At 35.3% G+C, this 25,366-nt stretch overlaps 1 protein-coding gene across 8 annotated transcripts in view; it reads left to right on the top strand.

Annotated features, from left to right (window-relative positions):
* The window catches only part of SCN3A (sodium voltage-gated channel alpha subunit 3), a 114,988-nt gene that overhangs the window by 76,315 nt on the left and 13,307 nt on the right, over positions 1-25,366 (top strand). For all 8 annotated transcript variants that reach the window (XM_037849283.1, XM_037849287.1, XM_037849285.1 and 5 more), the window contains 3 exons: positions 7,691-7,811; positions 8,949-9,103; positions 9,839-10,012. In XM_037849283.1, the coding sequence (XP_037705211.1) occupies positions 7,691-7,811; positions 8,949-9,103; positions 9,839-10,012 (450 nt within the window). The remainder of the gene's footprint in view (positions 1-7,690; positions 7,812-8,948; positions 9,104-9,838; positions 10,013-25,366) is intronic.

The following is a 25,366-nucleotide window of genomic DNA, read 5'->3' as shown; positions in this document are numbered from 1 at the left end:
TATAGGGCAATCTTCATATGTGCTCATACTCAAGATAAAAGTACACACTTTTTAAAAAGAAACGTGAAAATCAGCATGTTCTAACAGCATGGAGCAAATTTAGATACTTTCCAGCTAACTGCAGTTTTCATTTGAAATTTCTGAAAACCACTGGCATTAACTTATGATCACATATCAGATGCACACCTATGTTGGCTGGCTTATTCTTTTTTGATGGCTATCTTACATATATACACACACACATAAACACACACATACACAGATGAAAAACAACATATCCATAAAAGCAACATTGTGGTTTCACAGTTTTTACCACACATAACAAAAACACATTGACCTCTGACATGGAGAGCATGGAACATTTTTCTCTTTGCTGAGAAAGTGAGCACTCATATAGACTAAACCCACCAGTGATACATTTTTCAATAAAATTTAAAATCCCATAAAATTCTGCCTAAATAAAGGCAGTAAGTTAATCACTAATTTAGATGGTATTTAAAACTCTGGGTAATCTATTCCTTCCATTCATTTTCATAATAATGCTTAACTGGCTAGTGATGCAGCTGGGGGAAAATGATGCCTAGAATTTTTGAGAGATAGAAATATGAATTGCTGTCATTTTAACCTCTAACATAAACAGGCTGGTATGGAAACAAGTATAAAGCTTTGCATGAAAAAAGTAAGAGAATTGAAGGCATAGACTCCAAATAGTGATTTTTTCTTATCTTGGTAAAACCTGGAATTATACAAATCTTGTGACAATATATAATGTAGATTTTTTTTTATGTTTTCATATTTTGAAAGTTCACGTACTCACGATTTCTTGTATTTTTTATATAACTATAGATATTTTACAATTTAGTTCTTAAAAAAGATTGTTGGTTTAATCAATGTCTTTTTAAGTGAAGGATGTAGAATAAATAATGCTTTTAGGGATCATATTTGAAAGTTGAATTCCAAAGCACGATATAGCAATATCATACCATGACCTTCACTGCTTACCATTTTACTTCTCACAGGGGTAAAATCCAGCTGGAGCCATCAAGAATGCAGCTCTGGTGTTTTTAACCAGACAGAGGCTCGTGCCACCACTTTTGCCCAGGTTACCCAAGCAAGTTGTACATGTACAATCACTTTCTAAATGAATATTGATTGGCCTGCATGCTACTCAGCTGTGTCCTTCCCCTGCCATGGCAAGGAAGTGCTAGACATGCCCAGCTGCTCTCTGCTAAATTGTGTGACAAGTCATAGCATGGTCAGACAAAACGGGCAGCCCCAACATCATACTGATTCTGCTAATGACTTTTCTAGTTTTTAAAAAACAGTAATTGCATGCTCTACAGAATTTTTAATATCCATTTTTAAACAGGATAGAATGTTTAGAATTCAATTTGGTCAAGGACTTAAGAGAGCATGCATTTTTTTTTTTAATTTCTCTGCTTTATTTCATCAAAATAAGACCACAACATTTTTTTGGTTGATTCAGCCCTTATAAATAAATTGAACCAAAATGAGCTTCAGAGGTTTTTTTTTTTCTGATAGTACTGCCATTTTCAGATCATTATATTCAGATCTGTGAATACAATTTTCAACCCATCTAAATTATGTGCTCCGAAAGGAAATGTTTGCTTTCATATTTTATGGGAAAGAGTAGGATAATATGCTTTTGAGATATAAAGGGCCATAGTCTGTATGCATTTGGGCACCACATATCTTGGATTTTCATATAGTTTTGGAAATTTAAGTGTCATGTGTCTGCAAAACTATAAGTAACCATTATAAGTAATTTGAAAAAAGGAAAGCATCATAATATAGGGTGGGAAAAGTGTATTGCATATTGATTGTTAGGTAACTGGTCCAGATATACCTAGTTTTGATGTGGAATTTTTCTGATCTGCATTAATTTTTTCCTAACTGTTCTACCCTACGATTGAGCCAGCAAAAAGGGGACTTGGAAAATTTACTACTTATTAATTACTAATTATTAATTGTAGTTTTATGAAGAGTATAGGTGATCTCCCAGGATTAATGTAAAGTTTATGGGTTAACTAAATCCTTAGCTGATTCGCTTGACTCAACTTTCTCCTGCCAATTTCACAGCTTACTGGTACCTGGGCCAGCGTCTACGTTCTGGGAGGGAAATTAGGACACAAAAGGGAAAAGTTCTTAAGTATTGGCAGTTTTCAAGGCTTTTGGTGTAAAGGGATATCTAACTAGAGTTTGGAGTTGACAGTATATATATTAATATATACTCTCTTCCTCTTGAGGGGCAATTGAGAATTCATTATAGAATGCAACAAATCCAAGAATAAAATTATTAATGAGAAGTATATAAAAGCATAACCTGGTAATTTATACAGTTTTACTTAGCCTTAAGTTTTTAGTTTGGAGAGAAAGACAACATTTAATAGTTGTTAATAGTCACAGTAGAAAATATAATTTCTTTTTTTCTTCACAAGGAGAATAGAATTATATGATACTGGCAAATTAACAATTTATACCATGTTTAACAGGATTGCCTCTTTCCTTTCCAAAGTCTTTATGAAAACTTTCAAAATAAATGTCCTGAGGATGTGCATTTCTCAAAAGGGTCTGTCATTCATTTTCAGAATTTGGAGAGCAGTGGGAGAATGACTTCAGCTTTCAATTTTTCTGTTATGTTGTTAATGTCTTCCAAACTCTCTTTGTGAAATTAAAGGTGAGGCAACTCTTGGAGAGGTACCGATGAGTGTGTAAATAGACATTTTAAATCCATCTCGACCTTTAGAGAACTGGCTTTGTGTTTGAGTATACCTAGCTGAAATAAGACCCAATTAAAGCTAGTTTAGAGGGAATTTTGTCTATCTATTCCCTAGACAGACCATCTTCTTTTGCCTTCTTGATTCCCTTCTACCCTGCTCCTCAACTACCCCAGAATTGTTTTCAGTTTCATATATCAGGTCTTAATAAAGCTATTTTAAAATAAAAAGATTGCCAGGGTTATCATATATTTAAACTATGTTGAGGCAAAACCAGAGGAAGGTGGTCCACACTTTTAACCATTTGATAAATGGTCCAGAAAAAAAAACAGCTACTTGATTTTCCTTGTTTTCCTGCCTTGGACCTGCAGCCAAATGACCTCACCATGCAGCTGCCTGTTCTTCAAGTGAAGTCAAGATATGGATATGCAAATCCAAAAGATCAGACTAAGGCCCTAATAGTAACGTGTGACCAAAAGATTTTTCTCTACTTGGAAGACAAAATCCGTCAGTTTTGAGAGAAATGGCTAGATTTTAAAGGCAATCTGTAATGGCTGAATCTTTTATTTTGCCTCTTGAATCATAGCAATTTGTGAGAATCAAACATTTAATAACTGATTGAAAACAAATAAAATGTGAGCACATTTCAGTGGAAGTAGGCCAGTTGCTAACATTCTCTTCTACCTACGAAAGTTGAATTTCATTATTTAATTGGATAAAAACCAAGTGCAATATTAGTGATAAAGGGAAATTGTGGCATAAGTTCATGTTATTAGGGAGAAAAAATGGCTGGCCTTGATGCACTCATGACCTTTGTGGGTGCTGATTCTGTCATTTCTTATGTTGAAATAATCCATTCCTCTGAGTGGTATTTGCAGTAAACCTTCTTGAAAACTTCACACTCAGGTACCATGTCTTTGAGAACATGGTTCTTGGATCAGCGTGCGGCTTCCACAGCATTGCGCCAGGCTTCTGCTACAGCCAGGCATGTTTTCTGTGGCTGAATTAGCCTGGAGAATGTTGCATCTTAAAACTGCTTTCCAGCGTGCATTTGTAGAGCATAAGCCATCATCCCTCTGTAGACTCAATAGTTTCTACAAGGGATGGGACACTTTAAACTTTAGGTGCCATAAAATATTAGAGGAGTAGGGATAAAATAACACAGAAAAAACAAATTTAACTTGTACTATGTGAAAGCTTTCTCTTATTTTGCCTATTTACCCAATTATTTTTTCTAAGTACTTCGGAACAACTATTAAATTTAGTTATTAAGTTTACTCATCAAGATCCTTAATATGGTAAATTTCTTTTCAGGTTTCTTTGCTTTCTTATTTACTTATATCATGGTAGTATCACAGCTGTGGCAATATAAAGAAAGTAAGTTATTCTTTGTATTTATCACCAGTCACCTGCTTTTAAATCAGTTACATACTTTTAAATAAATTTGAAAACCATTTTGCTAAGACTATGATAAAATGTATCACAAACTATTATCTATTAGAGTATTAATGCTAAAGTGTTGAATTACAAACTGTTTAGAATATATCAATGTACAGAATTTTAAATATGTGAATAGTTTTCTAGGGTGTAAATTAGTGATTATAAAGTACAACAGTAAAATTCTTTATGTATTTAATGGATAAAGCATATCAGACAGGATATCTTAAGTGGTATAATTTAATAAGAACATAATTCAAGTTTTAATTTATAGATGTAAGTAAACCTAAAAACTTTTGAAACTTTGAGTTGATACAATATTTTCACAACTTCATAGTTTCCTGTGATAAAAATGTGACCTATGGGATTGAAAAATAATATAGTGACATTTCTGAATAATGAGATGAAATAATGAGATTAACAAATAAGCCTAACTCTCCAACTGGCAGAGAGTTGGCTTTACATAAACCTTCAAAAGGAAAGTGAGCACTAGTCTACAATTTTCTGAGCTTTGGGTCATGGGGGCTTGCTAATGCCGTGGCTACAAGTACCTCTCCAAACATTCCTTGAGGAACTTTCCTTGAGGAACATTCCTTGATGAGCATAAGAAAAAAAAAATGTTTATCTTTATAATCAGAAAAACTCCTGGATAACAGTGAAGCAATTCTCTTTGTAAATTGGGTTCTGCTCCTTTGAGCAGAGCAGAATGTTGGCAGGGATGTTTCTTAGTCTATGTTTTCAAAAGACTTGTGCCTCATAAGGCCAGGCAGATAGAAGTGAACTGACTGACTGCCATCCCTCTCTACTATAAGATGTATGAATGCATAATATCCATAGCCATTTAGAAAACTGAGCATATTTATATCCAAACATATCAATCACATTCGTAAGTGTTTACAATCTAAAGACAGTGCAATGCTAAGCAGAGTTGCTCAGTGAAAGTGTGCTGGGCCCATAAAGATACTACCAACAACAAAAATACATCCTGAGACTAGAAATCCATGCTTGGTAAACAATTGATTCAGCTGTCATTCAGTTAGTGGCTACTGTTACTTGTGTCGTGAAGGGTTTGCTTTAAATAAGAATTTGTATTCAAATATAAGACACCCCTGCAGAATAAATGGCATACTACTGTAATGTGAGAAATAAACATCTTACAATTATATTAAGAGGTAAAATGGGAAGTGAAAGGTGAGTTTATTTTATAAAGTTTTTCAAAAGTATATGTGTATGTATGTATATATACATATATACTTATCACTTTCTTCTCTCATTTACTTATTGAATGCCAATATTTTAGAGAAAATTTTTGGAAAAATCATGATTTTTAATCATTAAAATATTATTAATTAAATAATTTCTAATTACTTAATAGGAAAATGCAATTCCTAATATAATTAGATTTATATTAAAGCCATGATTGGGCTATTTATCAAAATGGAGAGATGAAATTATCTAAACACTATAATCCTCTCTACAAGAGTAATACAAAAATTCATTTAATCATTCATTTATTCAATCTTTATAACTATTTGATTATGCTTGGCAATGTACTGGATCTTTTGGTATATATATTTGGTGTATATATATATTTTTTTTGGCACATATATGTATACAATTACATATATGTATACATATATATTCATGTATATTCTTGGGGAATTTATCAAAGGAAACAAGCAGAATGAACCAGATGTTCCATAAAAGTTAGCAGGGAGAAAAGTGGAGAAATCATCCAAGAAAGAACGGCTTCATGGAGGTGGTGGGCTCAGAAAAAACTATTAGCTTGGATGCGCCCAGAAAACAAAGGAAAAAAATGGAATTTTTATGGTTAACCTTAAAATGAATTTTGTCTCTTATTTGTGTTACTTTATGCAGTGGATATTATTACTACAACTCATTAAAAGCCAGTGTCCAGCCCATAAAGCAGCAGTGAAATTGAAAGGAAAGAATTGGTTGCTGAGCCAACGATCATCCAGCATTTTCTTAGTTACACCAGAAATTACTGCAATTCTAAGCAGCAATAGCTCTCGTATGCCTTTCTTAAAAGAATAAAGATATCCTAAATGTAAGAAGCAGAAAAATTGTGGGAAAAGAAAATGTGTGTTGGCTTTCCCACCTCCCCTTGAAGTACAAGAACCTAAATGGTAGAATGTCCTGTACACTAATGATCCTAGGAAACATCAGCCAAAACTTATGGCTTAGTTTCTCTGTTCAGCATAACTCCAGACTAGGAGGTACTACATTATAGAGTTATATTTCGAATTCAAGTAATTTTCATAATATATGTAGTTGGACATGGTTAATGTCACCTTCAAAGTACCACCACAGAAAGTATCATCTGGATATGACTTTTCAATTAGTTCACATTCGAAAATATTAAATTACATTTGTATCGTGATTTCAATAAATCAGTAATCTTGTATGAAATTTCTCCCTATAGAACCTGCATTTCAGGAACCATTCAGGCATTTCTGAATAACACATTAACTCCTTCAGAAGGCTAGAACAGAGTGACCCTACTACTTAGCTAATGAAGTTAATGGAAGCTTTGAAATCATTAGCATGCCATACACTGTCCATTCATCTTAAAAGCTTTACATTACTTAGGTTTTGCTGTGTCATGTATTTTCATCAGTTTTCATAAGACATTGCACATTTACAATGTCTTCCCAAGTAATTTTAGAGTACTTAGTAGACATTTATTTTTATAACGTAACAAGAATATGGCTCTTTCTAGCCATGTGGCATGTCACAATGATTTACTTAGAGGAAAATTTCACAGCCTGATCACATGTTGAATTCAGAATGTGCTACTAATGAAAGTCTATACAGATTCTGGACAATGCCGGAATCAATTTATGAAGAAATTTCCATTTCATTTAGAATTCTTTGGCAAGTACTGAATTCATTTCAGCAGTTAAAAAAAGAGAGATCCATCATTTTTCTGCTAGTAAAGTAAGAAGAAAATTATGTAAGCCTGGAGAAATATAACTCAAAGTTGAAATATAATGACTGTGACTAATGTTAAGGTGCTTCATTTCTAAAATTACAGAAACATGGACAGTACTTAGAAACATGAAAATTTCCATCTGAAGAGATGGAAATTACAATTTGATTTGATGAATTTAATTAATATAATCAGTAATAAATATCAGCATAGCAAATTTTTTATCAAACTATTCTTTGGCATGCCCAATATTTTGGTATGACATTCACATACAAATGTAGATCATAAAACAAGTCAATCAATGTAATCCATCCTTTCTAAATCACCCACGTTGATGCTATCTATCCTTAATATCACAAATTTTATGATGATCCAGGTCTGTAGTCACTTAGTTGTGAACAGTAGGACTTTAATTATGTTGAATTATTAGTACATAATTATCAGTGGTGTTAATAGAGTCAAATGCTGCCACTACTATTTTTTCCATGTGATGACAGAGCTTTTCCAAATTAGCTTAATTAAAGGGGAGAAAAATCATATTTTTGCAATGGGGTTTTGTTTACAGAAACTAAATGCAACCAGCTCATCTGAAGGAAGTACAGTTGATGTTGCTCCACCCCGAGAAGGTGAACAAGCAGAAACTGAACCTGAGGAAGACCTGAAACCAGAAGCTTGTTTTACTGAAGGTAAATAAGCTCTAATATAATTCAGTGCAATCTCCCCTCATTCCTTACAGAGATTGAATCTGAAGGGAATATTGAAGACCAGATGTTGAAGACATGCTCATCTTTGTTTCCCCTCTTTTCTTCCAAAAAGTAATTCTATTTTCAGAATATACTATAGCAGTGACTTGACTGGACAATTTAGCTGATGTGACATGCCTTTTCTTTCCATCCCCAACAATGTGGGGAACCTAACCCTATGAGATAAATGGCATTCTGAAATGTTACCTCACTGATATTTCACTCCCTTCAGATCTCATTGGCAAAGGTGTGATTTGATTTATAGATGCCAAAATAATTAGATCCCATTCCTTACATTTTTCAATGCAGTTAATTTGTGCTGTGAGCAGAACTGTTTTTGGATATAGATGTGTCATATAGACCCTTGGCAGGAAGAGCAGTTGCTCTCAGAGAGAGAGCAGTATAGAGTCTTGCACACAAATCAATAAAGATTTGTTGATTCAATATGATTGGATTGAGTCTAATGAGTAGTAGCTCAGAGAATCAGAGCAGAACAGTAGATGGAAGATATAAATAATATGAAAGCAAAGAGAAGAAGGACAAAGGAATAAGAGAGACTGACTGACTAGATGAGTCATGGGTGTGACTAAGGAAAGCACTGAAACTGAAAATAAATTAACTAGGGAAAACCATCAGTGCCTGATACCTGGGAAGAAAGGAGTATATTCTGTGCATGAAAAGAAGAGAGTAGAAGTCCAGGATCACATCAAAATATAAATAAACTATTTAAACATGCAGTTTTGCCCCAAACTTCAGAGGTGCACCTGGACCATGTTTCCATGGATGGCCTTGAGGCAAAAACTGATCCTGACTGGTCTTGAAAGATGAAGGCATTTAAACCCAAGCAATATTGGGTTACGCAAAGCAATTCCTTGGAGTCTAGGTGACTGGCTGAGATTCTGAGTCTAGGAATGATTCATTATTCAGAAAGGATGCTGAAGATAACTGGGGAACAAAGTAACCAGTTATCCTATAAAATGAACAAGTAGGAAGGTGGGGACAAGAAAACTTTTTTTTTTTTCAGTTTAAGATTAAAATATTTTAATAATTTATTCTTAAAAAATTAATGTTCTGTTTTAGGATGTATTAAAAAGTTTCCATTTTGTCAAGTAAGTACAGAAGAAGGCAAAGGAAAAATATGGTGGGATCTTCGAAAAACCTGCTACAGCATTGTTGAACACAACTGGTTTGAAACTTTCATTGTCTTCATGATCCTCCTCAGTAGTGGTGCTCTGGTAAGTGAAATGCATGTTGACAAGAATCAGGTTCTAGTGAAATAGCTTATTCTCCAAAACTACCAGAAGCATACACTGAATTTAAGAATCAAAAGGGAAGATACTTCCATGCCTTACATGGCTTAACTATGCAAAATTTGGTACAGAACAAATCAGACCCATGAAACAGCTGAATGGAATTTCTCATCCAATTTTATCTAACAGATGTTTTCCTCACTGAGACTACCTTTTTGTAGATACACTCTGTAACTATGTTACCTTACACATCAAATACCACCCAGTTTTCCATAATAACCATATTAACAACAACACTTATTAACTAAAAGTGTGTTTTGGTTTCTTTGTATCTGACCAACTTATTCTTTCAAAAGAAGCAGAATCATTCAGGGAATCATGCAAATTAATTTTGGTATAGACCAAATCCATTCCTCATCAACAGAACTTCTAATTAATTTCCAAGTTCATATTACTTCACTAAAAGCATGTCTTTGTAGCAGTAATTGAGACAAAGAAGGAAGCATGTATTAAATTAATAAAGAAAAAGAAATTTCCCTGCCAACATTTCCCCAGTTTTGGTCTTTTGGATTTTGTCTGATGTTCATCAGTGTTGGTCTGATATTATAGGCAATGTTTATCAAATTATTGCTTTATGCCTAGTATTATACCAAGCAGTTTTATCAAGTGTTTGGAGGAGGCAAGCCACTTAAGTAAAATGAAAGTATTCTTGGTTCACAGGCTTTTGAAGACATATACATTGAACAGCGAAAGACTATCAAAACTATGCTAGAATATGCTGACAAGGTCTTCACTTACATATTCATTCTGGAAATGCTGCTCAAATGGGTAGCTTATGGATTTCAAACATATTTCACTAATGCCTGGTGCTGGCTGGATTTCTTGATTGTCGATGTAAGTATTGCGTGACAATTGTGAAATTATTTTTTAAATAGACGAACTTGACATTTCATATGTTGCTATGATTAAAACCTTGATTTTTGGGAACCAAAAATGCTGAGACAATTATGCAGCAACATTTTTAAAAACTAAGATAAATGCAACATTAAGGAAAGTCTCGTGGAAAAGGGTAGAGGGAGGCCTAAGAATGTGGACAGTGGTAAGAGAAAACACACAGAGAGCTGTTCTATACCACAAGCAGATAGCTCTTCTTTTTCTGAAAGTTAAGGACCTCAAGGTAAGGAAGAGTTAAGTAGTCTGTAATTAATAGATCTAAGAACTTAGCTTATTAACAGCTCTATTAAAAAAAAGCTCCAGGAGGTAAAATCAAGACAGATTTGGAGCCAGAAATTGTGAGATTTGCACTTTTAACCTTTACTATAGGAGTATATGTGACTAAATAATGCTAAATTAATCCATTTACTGCATTCATTCAGCCACATACCCACAGAAACAATAAATTTAAATCCATAGTTAGATACCCCAATAGCTATTCAGATATTTACTATGCTAAGAGTTAAGTATAGGAGCCCTGCTCTGAATTCCCATAACCCTGGGGTGACATTGCCAATTATGAGATCTGTCTGGCTTGCAGTCTATTTTTTTTATTCCAAGTGATGGAGAGGCTCTGGGACAAAATGACAGTCAGCTGGTTCTTTGTAGTCTGTGATATTCCATTGCACAAGGCTTCATAACCTCCTAACAAAACAAGGTACTTTAAGCACTATCTCTAGCTGTTTCTTAGCAATCACAGAGCACTTTATTTTCAGCTCTAACAGTTGCCAATATAAATCAATGATTGCCATATGTATCCATTCATTCTTTTTACTGTTTTTGACAAGTCTGGTACTATCTAAATCCCCCCCCCCATACTCGTAATTCTATAATCAAAATGTGTTTAACCCTTTGAGTTGTTGAGAAATCTACCAAGTCACATTTTTATGCAATTTTGTTGAGACATATTCACATACCAGATAATCATCCAACATGTACAATCAGTGATTCACAATATCATCATATAGTTGTGCATTCATCACCACAAAATAAGAATAAAAAAGAACACCCCAAACATCCCATACCTCTTATCCCCTCTTATTGTTTTTTTTTTTTTTACTTTATATTCTTACACATCTGTCCATACACTGGATAAAGGGGCTGTCAGTTGCAAGGTTTTCACTGCCGAGTTACTTTTAATAGAACAGAAATGACTTCTGATTTCCACGGCTGTTTTTTAACAAATAATACAGATGCATCTTCAATATTGTCCTAAAAAGTTATCCATACAGAAAAGTTTAATATTCTCACTTCTGCAGCTGGAATGGACCTTTAAGAATATCTAGCCTTTATTCTAGACATTACAAAACTGAAGCCTCAGTTGATTATTTTACTAAAGTAACACAACTACTTAGTAACAAAGTTAAAACTAGTGTCCAAATCTCCTAATTCTCACTTCAGTGCTCCTTTTCCTTGGATCAATTAGATAACAAATACTGATAGATTGCTGAAACAAAAGTAAACAGTCACAGCAGGCTTAAAAAAAATGTTTCCCACATACGTGAAATAGCAGTGATAAGTGAAGTACTTTACCAGAAAAAAATATGCCTTCAAAGCTTTGAAAATGTTTCCACATAGAAAATTAAATTCTTCAATTCTCTACCTAAAAGTAAAACTAGGTTGTAGTGAGATATCTTTCCAATTTTCTAGCACTCTTTCATTTATTCAAGAAATATTGTCAAGCACTTAATTAGGGCCACATACTATTCTAGACAAAGGAGATATGAAGACAGATAAAAGCCCAGCCCTCTTAGAGCTTACACTCTATGGGAGTATAAACATGGAAACAAAATCTAAAAATACAACAAAGTCAGATGATGATTACTGCTATGAATAAAATAAAATAGGGTAACGAGACAGAAAATTTAAAAAGCAGGATTGGGAGTATAGTGAGTGTGTTGGCTGGAGTATCCAGGGAAGGTGTCTCTGAGGAGGCGAATGATGAGAAGGGTCAGTCATGGAAAGACTGGAGGGAAAAAAGAACAAGCAGAAAACCATGAGTGGGAATGAGTTGAGCACATTCAATGAAAGAGGCAGAAAGAAAACTAGTGTATGATGAAACATGGGCAAGAATGGTAAAAACCGAACTTAGAAAGGTACACAGAGATCATGGTAAGAAGTTAGTATATTATTGTAATTACAATGAGATGCTCTTACAGGATGCACTTAAGTAGGGAAATTATCTGATCTGATCTACTGTTTAAAAAATGATCACTTAGGGTTGTGGGGGAAAGGAAGCAAAAAGTAGAAGTAGGGAGACCAAGAAACTATCTTAATAATCCAGGAAAGAGAAGATTGTGTCTTAGACTAAGATGATGGGACTCACTGACAGACTGGATGTGAGGAGTGAAGAAAAGAGTGGATTTGAGGATGACAAAGAACAAATGGATAGAGGGTGGAGCCCTTAATTTGGATGGGGAAGATTGGGAGAAGAGGTTTGTCAGGGTGACAGATGGGGGGTGGGGAGAGCAACATATTAAGTTTGAGATATCTATTGAATATTAAAGAGGAGATATTAAATTTTCTATGTCTCAAGCTCAGGGGAAAAGCCAGGACCCTGATAGGAATTTAGAGGTCATCATGATATAGATGACATTCAAAGCTCTAAGTCTGTTATTATCTAACCTAGGCAGAGACTGCAAATTGAGAAGGGAGCGCAGAACCAAACTCTGGACACAGTCATTTAGAAGTTTGGCAAAGGAGAAGAAACCAGTAAATTAGATCGATTACGAGTAGTTACTGAAATAAGAAGGAAAACAGAATATGTCTAGTATCAGAAAAGCCTGGAGAAGATAGTTTTTTCACAAAGGAAGGGTTGGTCAATTTTGTCATAGGCTTCAGGGAAGTCAAATAATGTAAGCACAGAGACTTGACAATTGGATTTGACAAGGTAGAGGTCATTGGTGTCATAGATAAAAGATGTTTCAGGAAAGTGATGGGGATAAAGTCCTGATAAGAAAGGTTAAGAATGGAAGATGGAGAGATACAAACAGTAAGTATTGTAACTCAGGTTGGAATCAAGGAAGACAATTTAACCCATGCCTCTGTCTGTTAGAATACTGTACTAGATCGACCACTTAGACTACATTTAGAAGAGCTTTGGAATAAAAGCACTAAATCACTATGGAGTATTGTCATAATAAGAACCCTGTTCTTGTTCTGTATAATAATTTTTTTCTTCTTATGCAAAGATGCAAAATGTACTATCTCCATGTAAAAACCAAACATACTATAGATGCTGTTGCTGGCCAAATAATTAACTAAATACGTGATCATAATTTATTGAAAAAAAACAGAATTTGTGTGGTCCTTATGAGTTTTTGCATAAATGTCATCCCCAGGAAAATTCAAGTACCTGTCATAACAACTTCAAATTTGGTTCTAAACTATCCTAAAGGGCTAATGTGTTCAAAAACACAAGGTTCAACCATTGTGAAATATTTACTACCCAGAGATGTTTTCCAATTTACAGATAGCAGAAGTTGCTGATATGGCTGAAAGGAGATGCATGATTTTGCCACTATGAAGTTTCTTTCCTGCTTGCTCAGGGACACCTTAGAATCCCCATCATAAAGCAGAATAGATACACATTCCTGATCCTAATACGTGTTTCCAATTGTCAGCAGCTCCTGGAACCTAGTGGTTCTTCACTTAGTTCTTGACATTTATTTTTGACATATTGGCATCCTTATTAACGGAGCTAGAGTTGTTGTTATTAGAAGTAATAGTATAATTTGATGCCTAACACTTTCTAAGCACTTACTATGGAACTGGCACTAATTAAGAGCCTGAATAATAATAAAAATTGCTAACCCTGATTTAATGTTTACTTGTATGGGTGCTATTAAAAGAAAGCTTATATATAAACTCATTTAATCTTCAAAATTCTATGAGTTAGAAACTATCACTATTCTCATTTTGCAGATAGGAAAAGTAAGGCAAAGAAAAGTTATTTGTCCAAGCTAACATAGCTAGTAAGTATCTAAGATGGATTTTGAACCCAAGTATTCTGTTCTGGCTCTGGTGACTATATTCCTAACCCCTACTTTACAACTCTCATTTTCAGTATCTCTTTTTAATTATAAGTTATCTATTTTAAGTTTTTACAACCCTGTGGAGTACATCTTATTATCTCCATTTTGCTAGCAAGAAGATAAGGTTTAAAGAGGTCATATAATTAGAAGGTGGCAGAGCTACCTCTACCTCCTTTGCCCCTCTTTTGCAATATGCACAGATCTAACTGGAATGTTGTTTTTGCACTGTAAAACGAGTTTCCACATTACACTCTGAAAGTGGTTGCCTATAAGTGGTGGTGGATGAAAACAATGACACGGTGCCTTTACTAATATGTACCTAGCTATCTTGGATTTCACTTGTATTTCTTGTGGAGAGAATTAGACTACATTTAGAAGAGCTTTGGAATAAAAGCACTAAATCACTATAAAGTATTGTCATTTCATATCAATTTCTGATCTCGCTCCAGGCCTACTCCATGTAAACAATCTAGTATGTGGTTTGGCTCTTCCTATAAATGTTTCCTAGCAGGAATGACTCATTTTGTTAATTTTTTTGGAAGGATTGCATTCTCTTTTAGCAGTATCAATTTATTAATAAGAGAAAGTTCTCATTGGCCAGATCATAAAAGACAATCCTATTAATTAAACAATGTAAGAATATAAAATTCTGTACTTCATTTTTCAGATGATTATGACTTTTAGCCCAAAGAGACTTTTTAGTCTCTGATCCTGGTCTTTCCTTCAACCTCAACCCACAGTTTCAATTGGATGTTACTACTTTTGTCTGAATGTATTCATTATTTTTCTCCTCCAAACATACATTCTTCTTGAATTCCCTATGTAGTTTAGTGATGGTATATCTCTCTACCCAAGCCAGACATCATCTTAAGCCGCTTCCCCTCTTTCATCCCCCACAACCAATCAATCAGCAAGTTCCACACCATGTTACCAACTAATCAATGCACTGGGGGGGCTGACCCCTCCTCTCCAACACCAACCAAGACTTCTAATACTAACGGAACCAAGCAATAGCTTCTTAAATGTTCTCCCTGCCTCCAGTCATGACCTCATCAAATAACTCCTTTAAGAATAGCAACATAGATCTTTCCCTTCTTAAAGCCCTTCCCATGGGATACAATACCAGTTCATTAGTCAGGATTTTCAACGGTGAAAGAAGGAAGATACAGGTTCTAATTTATAACATTAATAACAACTAACCTTTATTAAGGCATAAAGTGTTGTTGGTGTTTAACATGCTAATACTTTATTTAATCTTCACAACAACCCTATGAAGCATCTTCTCTTATTATCCCAAGTTTAATGATGAGGAAATTGAGGCACAGGAAGGTACTTAGCTGTTAAGTGACTGTATAGCATATGCTGTCTATGCAAAATGTCAAAAACAATTCATATCATTCCTGACAAAAAATTAACTATACTTGAGGATAGATTCATATTATATATTCCATAAAGAGAAGTAATCATGCTCAGTATTAGATGGGTGAGCATGACAAATATTTTTCCAGTAGTGTATTGATTAGAGATGATGTATCCATCAATAAGCATACTGTGATCTGTCTTTACAACATAGATATCATAAACTGTTACTTTGTTTTAATCATCTTGAAATTACTGAATTGCTGACAAGGCAGTAAACTTACAGATCACCTGGTTCAAAGTCTTCATATATAACTTTAATGAAAAATAGTTTCAGAAAATTTAAGTGAAATTCCTGTAGAAACCAGGGCTTCTATGAGCTGCTTAGCAGTCCACAGTCCTGCACCTGCAACACTTTACTCATCTATTTCCCAGAGGTGACCTCCTAGATTATCTCTAACTTCCCACCACACAATACTCCAATGAACAATAAAATCTACTTTTACGTAGATTATGAGCATTGTAAATTTTCTATTCATGTACAAAGTGAAAGACCAAGAAATAAACTGTAAAACGTAAGACAGAAATGGAAAGTATCAAAGGCAGATACAGCCCTGAGTTCCAAATTCCCATTAGCTAAAAATCGTCTCCCATTTCTGACAGACGTTGCAGAGGAAGTGCTCTTTCCTTCCATTCCTGCTGTAAACCTCACCCACCCCCAAATGACTTGAGTCCAATCTTCTCCAGTACCCTTGAAATCAAATATACACCAAGAGCCCTTCCCCACAACTCCCATGGCAGTTTTGTACCTGGCCCTCACCACTTCCTGAGCTTCTGTTCAGGAGCTGCCTAGCAGATAGGAAACAGGCTGCTCTGGGGTAAGAGGGAGTACATGTGCACCTAGCAATCTGAAGTCCCAGGTGCCCTTGCCCTAAGAAATACTGAGTTAGTCCATACACAATTTAAACCCTATAGTACTATTAATGGAAAAGCCTCAACTGTATAATGTATGAAGAGGTTTTTGTGGTCCCGCAGAGAAATTCAACTATGACGTGGATTATTATTTGTATATTCTAATCTTTATAGCAGGTATAGATTTTATTCCATTAGCTGTGAAGATACATTCAATTTATTCATTTATTCTAAACAAATGAATTCTGATACTGACATTGCTCCCTGGAAATTCAATCTCAGTTAATGGGACATCCCCATCCCACTCTCAGAAATATATGAAGTTCTTCAGCTTATACTAGTCCACTCATATCACTGCTGGTATACACACAGTCCATGCCCACATGTTTCCCTGCTGTAGCTCTGCAGCTTCCATGCCACACTTAGATGTAGTTACCACTTAGGGAACCAGGAGCCCCAGTGCCCAGAGCCAAAATCCACAGGTGAAGTCAGATGAACTATGCAGCCATTTTTTTTTAACTTCACTTCCACTCCTATCCTGGGTGAGAATAAGCATAGGCAAGGGGCTCAGGTCTCTGTTGCTCACTGATGTCCAAGCCACTATGTATTTCCTAGACTTGGGAAATCTTACCTTCTCCACATTACCACCCCAGCCACATCTGCCTCTCCCCTATAAGCATTTCTCTCATTCTGGTCTTATTTTCAGAGGATCCAATAAAATGTCCTCAGTTGAGTTAGATGTCTGAAAAAAAATCCAAGAAGGCAAAGGGGAGGTTGGGGCTGTGTTCAGGTACATCTTCTTCCAGCTCTATAGCACAAGTGAAAATGGAATAATAGGTACCTTTTTTTTTGGAATGGAGGTGGGAAACAAAAAAACTAAATAAGAACACCATGCCTTATTTTCAGAGGATCCAATAAAATCTCCTCAGTGAGTTAGACTTCTGAAACAAAATCCAAGAAGGCAAAGGGGAGGTTGGGGCTGTGTTCAGGTACATCTTCTTCCAGCTCTATAGCACAAGTGAAAATGGAATAATAGGTATTTTTTTCTGGAATGGAGGTGGGAAACAAAAAAAAAAAACTAAATAAGAACACCATGCCCTCAAACAAAATACTGTCTAATGAATTCATAAAACAACCTTTTTATAAATTTTGAACTTGATTATACCTGAGGAAACATTCATGGATGAATTTGAGGTCAGAATTTGATTTGCATGCTTAAATTATAGACGGATGTCACGATAAAAAGAAGCAATTATATTCTAGATGAGAAAATTAGTTTGCTCAAAATTTAAAATGTATTTTAACAAAATTTTAAACAATAAGAAGGCTAAATTGTGGTGGAGTAGATTAAAATACAAGTTGAGTGCTAGCTAAGAATTTGGACTTTTCCTGTGGATAATAAATTTATACCTGGAGGTTTTTGTGAGGAGTTTTTGGACAAAGGAGTGTTTTAGGAAGATTATTATGGAAACAGTGTGTGGGGTAGTTTTAAGTGGAAAAGAATCCAATGAGAAGACTTTTAGAGTTATTCTGAAGGAGACGATGGGGATCAAAAGAAGCCACAGAAAGGGAAAGTAGGACCTTGTGAAGCAAAAGTAGACAGGATTTGGTGACTTGATGTAGAAGACATGGAAGAGGATCCACTAATAATATTTTTGAACTGGTCGTTTTTCTACACTTCCTGAATAGCTCTTGTCCCTGTATTTTTCTTTGCTGCTTTCTTGTCCTGGGTTTCTTGTGTCCTGGATCACAAATCTTCACCCCTTCTTGGTTTATTCTTATTTTGCTGAAGCACAAAGCACATAGCTTTTGCAGAAAAGGGTACATTTTTTAGGTTCTTTTTACTTTTTCCCTCAAACTGGATTGGTAATTTGACCAGTTATAGAATTCCAAATGGAAAATCATCCCTTATAATTGGGAAGGTATTGCTCCAATTCCTCCTATGTCCTGTCTTGCTGTTGACAAGGCCATTGCTATTCAGTTTCCCAATCCTTTGGATGTGCCTTCCTCCTCCCATCCTATCCCCTACTGCTAACTCAGGAAGTTCTTAGTATTAAGTCATAGCTGTACTGAGATTTCACAATGAGATTCATTGGTGTGGTCTTTTTTAATAGTACTGGGAACTCAGAGGTCTTTTAAATCTGAAAACACATGACCTGTTTGTAAGCCTATTTTTAAAATTATTGTTCCTTTAATAATTTCCCCCATTTATTTTCTCTGTTGTCTTTTTTTTTTTTTTTTAAACTTCTAGTGGTAGGATATCAATCTCCCGGGATACTTTCCTAATTATTTTCCAGTTTTTTCTTCTCTTGCTTTATGTTATCTTCCTTGTAGTGCTGGTGGCGGTATAGGGGGCCATGGTTTGGTATTATTCTATGTTCTAGGAGAGGTCTTCAAACTTACAACCCTCCCAATAATTTTTCTTTATTTACTACTGTCATATATTTTTAATTCAAAAAGTCCTTTCTTTTCCTCTAATTTTTTTCATGGAATCCATTTCTTACTTTACGAATACAGTATTTCTTCTGCTCTTTCTAAGGACACCAATTATAATATTGTTTTATCTATTCTATTCCCTATATTAACTCTGTTTCCTCAGATTTCCATTTTTTTCTGTTTATTTTTTCCCACTCATCTCTCAGATCAAAGGTTTCTGTTTGATAACATCTTTTCATTTTTTAAAAGGTGATTGCAACTTTTATGTAAGTGGATTTGGCTTGTCAACTGGCATATAATACAGGACATGTGGGTCTGATTTCCTGCAACTTTCGAGGAGGAGTGGATGCAGGGACTCGGGAGTGTTCATCTTACTTATATACAGGCTTTCAGCCATCCCTTAACCCCCTGTTTTCCAGGACCCTGGTGCCTTCAGGTAGAATGATTTGACCTGCTTCTGCAGACACTGGTTTTCTGCTGTTTCCGTTCTGCTAATCATTCCTGTGCTTTCCATAGTCCGTAATTCTTTTACAATACTTCTCCTTTGAGATTCTTTTACAATTTTCTGTGTTTTATTTCTTTGTATTTAGTTGATTTTCAAAAGGGAAAATAAATATGTTGTTCAATCAGACAGTTTAAAATGAAAGTTTAGAGAAAAGTCTACATTTTTTTTATTTGGTTAATGGCCTTTTTCTTACTGATTTGTCATTCAGTTTATATTATGGAAATTTAACACAGTCACATGTAGTGTAAACATTTTTCCCATTTGGACTTTTACCTTTTGATTTTTTTTGTCATGTAGAATTTTTTGATTTAGTCAAATGTGTAAGTATTTTTTTTTTTTTGTATTTTCTTATGAACACCCTTCCCCCTTCAAGAGTATTAAAAATATTCTCTTGTGGGGTTTTTTTTAGTAGTTTTATAGATTGCAAACCTTTTTTTGTTTGTTTCTATGTCCATTTGTTGGATTTTATATTTTAATCTCTCATCTAGATGGAATTTTGGTAAAAGATGTGAAACAGGACTCCATTTTTTTTTTCCTCCAAGTCTCTCATTTAATGAGTAATCAAATTTTTCTCCTCTCATTTAAAATGCTACCCTTATCTACGTGCATAATCCCTGTGTTTAGTCTACTTTTGGACTTTGTTACATTAATTTATTTGTTTATTAATATGTCAGTTTTAATTACTGTGATTTGTAATTGGTTTTAACATCTGATGGGCCTTGTCCTCTCTGATTGTTGTTTGTCTTTTAAAAAAATACTTTTATTCTTATTCTCTAATTTTTTCCTTATAAGTTTTTTAAGTTTGTGTCATTCCAAAAGACTACTTAAACAAGTTTTTCTTTAATTTAATAAGTAAAACATATTATTCAGCCACCTTAAGCAATTATTTTATTGTTTATGATAGCTTTTTGCTTATTCTTGATATTCTGACGTCAACAGTGATGTATTTCCAAGTAATAACTTCTGCTTTTCTAATTCATATAGCTCTTATTTCCTTTTTCAGAAAGTGTTAAATAACAATGGTGGTGATAAGCATATTCTTTACACCTGGTTTGAATGGGAATACTCCTTGATTTGCCATCAAAAATTTTTATTAGCTTTTGGTTTGAAATGTATCACCAGAATGTATGGAGGTGATTGTCTTTTAAATGTTCATATTGAACTGAAAAAAATTATCTTTAGCCATTTTTTGAGGGAAATTATCATTTGGTTCATTAATCAAACACAAGACTTCTAGTCTTTTACAGAAGCATCAATTCCTCCTGCATTATTCTCTTTCCCAGCCTCAGCTACCACAGAAATGTGGAAAGGTGTGGATGACAACTGAACCACCTCTTGAAATTTCTAGCACAGGCAGTTTTATGTATTTTCTGTGTTGTATGGTGCACAGATTGATGTAAATTTATACTTAAAGCTCAGTTTTTGGAAAAGAGTTTCTGTTACACTTTGCACACATTAACAAGAGCACCTTTTGTGTTTAGCACACACACAAAAAAAGATTGGAATTTAAAACACTGTGTATTGAAAGGCTGGGGGAAATTTTGCTTAGGTGGAAAAAACACTGTACTTGTAAATAGAAGGCCTAACATTCAGCTATGTTTTTGCCCCTTGCTATATTTCCTAGGACTAGTCACTTGACCACACTAAGGTGAGTGAAAAATTGTAAATTGTAAATACAAATATAGAACATTATCTTCAACTTTGAAGTATATCACAAAGTTTTAAAATTCTTGTGAGGAAGCTACCTCTGCTTGTCTTAGAAATCTGAAAGATCTTATTTCAAATACACCTTTAAAGCATGTTAAGTTTTCCACATTAGTTAACCCAATAAAATGATGTTCTGCCCTAAACAAAATGACATTTTGGCTAAAATCAAATGTAAACCAGAAAAAGTTTATATGAATAACTGGATTCTGATAATCTTAGAGTAATTTGCATGAAAAAAATCATTTTAGATTACTAGATTAAGCCGAATCTGCAATGAAAATTCTCCAAATACTTAAAATCACTTAAATTCCCTCTATTTTCCCAAATAAATAAAATCTGTTGCAGATCCCAGCACAGGTTTGTCAGGAATCCAATGTTAGGCAATATTCAAAGTGTAGGAACTCGGGGACATATGCAGCCCAGAAAAATAGTGCTAAGTGTCTCTGATAATCACTGTATCTCGGCAGTGCGTAAGTCTCTGAGCTCCATTAAAAGGAGTGCAGTTACACTAATGCCTAGTTTCTTTATGGGGTGTTTATAGGCAAGTGGTACCTATTAGTCTCTGAATCTACAACTTCCTATCCTTGCATTTCTTCACTCTCTCTCAACCCCCATTCTAGTCATTATCCTTCTTTCTCCTTTCAAAGCATGAGCTTCCTTCCTTCAGGGTCTAGGGCAATTAGCTGCCAATTCTCTTTAAACACCCAGATCTCAAATAAAGGATTTGTTTGGGAGTATGAGGGAAGTCTCCAGAAACTTAGAGAAGCTGTTAATGCCTCCTGAGGCAAAGGAGCCCAGAACATAGAAGCCTGCACATTTTCTCACAATCTTTCTAATCTTCCCAGTCTTCTGTAGCCACAAACATAACAAAGAAATGAATAGCTCAATAAATTATCCTGCCACTGATGGGAGTTTAACATCCAGGTCATTTATTTTTCTGTTCAATTCTGGAAGGTATATGGTCATTAAACAATGAAGGAACAGTGGCTTAATTTTCCTTTAAAGCCAACATTCTGGTTTTGAAGGCACTCTTTACCATGTGTTCTTGGGCAGATCATTTTTTCATCCTACCTCCCAAGATTGCTGAGAGGATTCATTTAGATCCATTTTCAACAGACTTTTTCACAGAAAATTCATCTCTAATTCCCTTAAGGCATCCAATGAATGTAACTGATTAACCTCTCCTATGCTTCAAGAAAAGTACTAGTTATGTAATATCTTTGGAAAAATTGTGAAGATGGTCACTAAAATCATTTTCTGTGTTCTGTGATTCAGATAAGACATGAATTTTAGATAACAGATGTAAAAGGTCATTGAAAATAATTCTATATGAGAATGGAAACTATTATTAAAATAATATTTGTATGTCTATAAGATGATTCTGATCAATCAAGCCTGATGTACTATTAAAGGTGGTAAATTATGACAGTTATACCATAGATATTAAGATCAGGTATAGCACAGTGATTAAGATACAGTTTTGAAGTCAGATGGCTGCTTATTAGTTATGTACCTTTTTATTGGGGTAAAAAGGAGAGAGTAATAGTACCTTTGGATTTATACATAGAAAGCACTTAGAAGAGAACCTAACATATAGTAAATGTTCACTCAATAAATGTTATTATTTTGAGGAAAAATCAAAGCAAAGAAAGTCCACCCCCCATAAAAGAACATGTCTTCTTTAATATTTCATTTATTTAAATAATATTTGGCATATATGTAAATATCAGAAAGATGTATGATTACTCTGAATGAGTATTGCAAATTATAACTTCAGGAGGTTGGATAAAAATCTCCTTGTTATTATGAAACTCCAACATGGTCTGATAAAATGTTTTTCAAGGTAAGATTTTTTTTCCCCTTCTTCATTTGTTCAACACATATTGACTAATGTACATTCTAGCAGACTTTGGTAGGCACCTGGAGAGGCGAGTTTCATTCCAGTCCTTTAAAAGCTTATATAGGACTCGGGCAAGATGGCAGCATAGAGAGGAGTGGAAGCTAAGTAGTCCCCCTGGAACAACACCAAAAAACCAGAAACAACTAGTAAATAATCCAGAATAACTGTGGGGGGACAAAAGAGACCATCCACTCATCATACACCAACCTGAATTGGGAGGAATGCCCGAGAACACAGCATAAAATCTGTAAGTAAAACCTGCAGAGCCAAGTCGCAAGACCCCCTCCCCCATAGCCCGAGCTGCAAAGCCTCCTGGTGCCAGAGAGAAGCTCTCTCCCAGCAAGCGAAAATAGCTCAGCTGAGCTCCAACTGGGGTTTTAAGTAGCGAGTGTGAACTGCTCACTATAGGTACGCATCCCCAAAAAACAGACAGAGGCTTTGGGTGACGACTGACCTGGGAGAGCTGGAGGGTCGCCTTGGACTGGGTCTGAAGGGGACTATCTGTTTCTTTTTTGGCTCAGTGGAGAAAGCCCCAGTCATTTTCAGTTTCCAGGGCTGTGACTCCGGGAAGGGTGGAGACAGCACAAGCAGAGAGAGAGAGACCATTGAAATGCTAATGACCTCCACCTGAGGGGTCTGTCTTCTCTACGAGGAAAGGGGTGGAGCCCTTTCCATTCAGAACCAGACCCCAGAGGCTGGGGGAACACGGCCATACTTCCTCACACCAGTCAAGAATTATAGGCTAACAGGCATCACCTGCTGGGCAGAAAAGCACAGTGACCTGAGGCATCAAAGGGTGGAGCAATTTTCTTAGACACACCCACAGGGAAACCAGATACTGAATATTTCTTCCCTCTGGGACCTGAGCCTGTTCTGGTCTGGGAAAACCTGATTTGGATAACCAAGGAAACCATGCCTAGACAACAGAAAATTACAACCTACACTAAGAAAAACAAAGTTATGGCCCAGTCAAAGGAACAAACATACACTTCAACTGAGATACAGGAATTTAAACAACTAATGCTAAATCAATTCAAAAAGTTTAGAGAAGATACTGCAAAAGAGATAGAGGCTGTAAAGGAAGCACTGGGCATGTATACAGCAAAAATCAAAAGTTCAAAAAAACAACTAGTAGAATCTATGGAAATGAAGGGCACAACACAAGAGACAAAAGACACAATGGAAACATACAACAGCAGATCTCAAGAGGCAGAAGAAAACACTCAGGAACTGGAGAACAAAACACCTGAAAGCCTACACGCAAAGGAGCAGATGGAGAAAAGAATGAAAAAATATGAGCAACATCTCCGGGAACTCAAGGATGAAACAAAGTACAATAATGTACGTATCATTGATGTCCCAGAAGGAGAAGAGAAGGGAAAGGGGGAAGAAGCAATAATAGAGGAAATAATTAATGAAAATTTCCCATCTCTTATGAAAGACATAAAATTACAGATCCAAGAAGCGCAGCGTACTCCAAACAGAAGAGATATGAATAGGCCTATGCCAAGACACTTAATAATCAGATTATCAAATGTCAAAGACAAAGAGAGAATCCTGAAAGCAGCAAGAGAAAAGCGATCCATTACATACAAAGGAAGCTTAATAAGACTATGTGCGGATCTCTCAGCAGAAACCATGGAGGCAAGAAGGAAGTGGTGTGATATATTTAAGATACTGAAAGAGAATAACCTCCAACCAAGAATCCTGTATCCAGCAGAGCTGTCCTTCAAATATGAGGGAGAGCTCAAAATATTTTCTGACAAACAGACAATGAGAGACTTTGTGAACAAGACACCTGCCCTACAGGAAATACTAAAGGGAGCACTACAGGGTGATAGAAGACAGAAGTGCGTGGTTTGGAACACAATTTTGGGAGATGGTAGCACACCAATGTAAGTACACTGAACAAAGGTAACCATGAATCTGGTTCAGAGACGAAGGTGGGGAGCATGTGAGACACCATAAGAAAGGAGGAAAGATAGCGACTGGGACTGTGTAACTTGGTGAAATCTAGAGTATTCAACAATTGTGATAAAATGTACAAATATGTTCTTTTACGAGGGAGAACAAGCAAATGTCAACCTTGCAAGGTGTTAAAAATGGGGAGGCATTGGGGGAGGGATGCAATCAGCATAAACTAGAGACTGTAACTAATAGAATCATTGTATAATGCTTCCTTTAACGTAACAAAGGTGATATACCAAGGTAAATGCAGATAAGGGGGGGATAGGGGAGGCATGTTAGACACTTGACATTGGTGGTATTGTCTGATTCTTTATTCTACTTTGATTTAAGGTTATTTTTCCTTTTGCTGCTTCCTAGCTGTCATTTTTTTTTTCCTCTTTCTTTTGCCTCTCTACCTTCTTTGACTCTCCCTCCTGCCTTGTGGAAGAAATGTA

The sequence above is a fragment of the Choloepus didactylus genome, chromosome 9 (assembly GCF_015220235.1).
Source record: "Choloepus didactylus isolate mChoDid1 chromosome 9, mChoDid1.pri, whole genome shotgun sequence".
Taxonomy (NCBI): Eukaryota; Metazoa; Chordata; class Mammalia; order Pilosa; family Megalonychidae; genus Choloepus; species Choloepus didactylus.
Note: the sequence above shows the minus strand (reverse complement) of the source record. Positions and strands in the feature narration are given on the sequence as shown.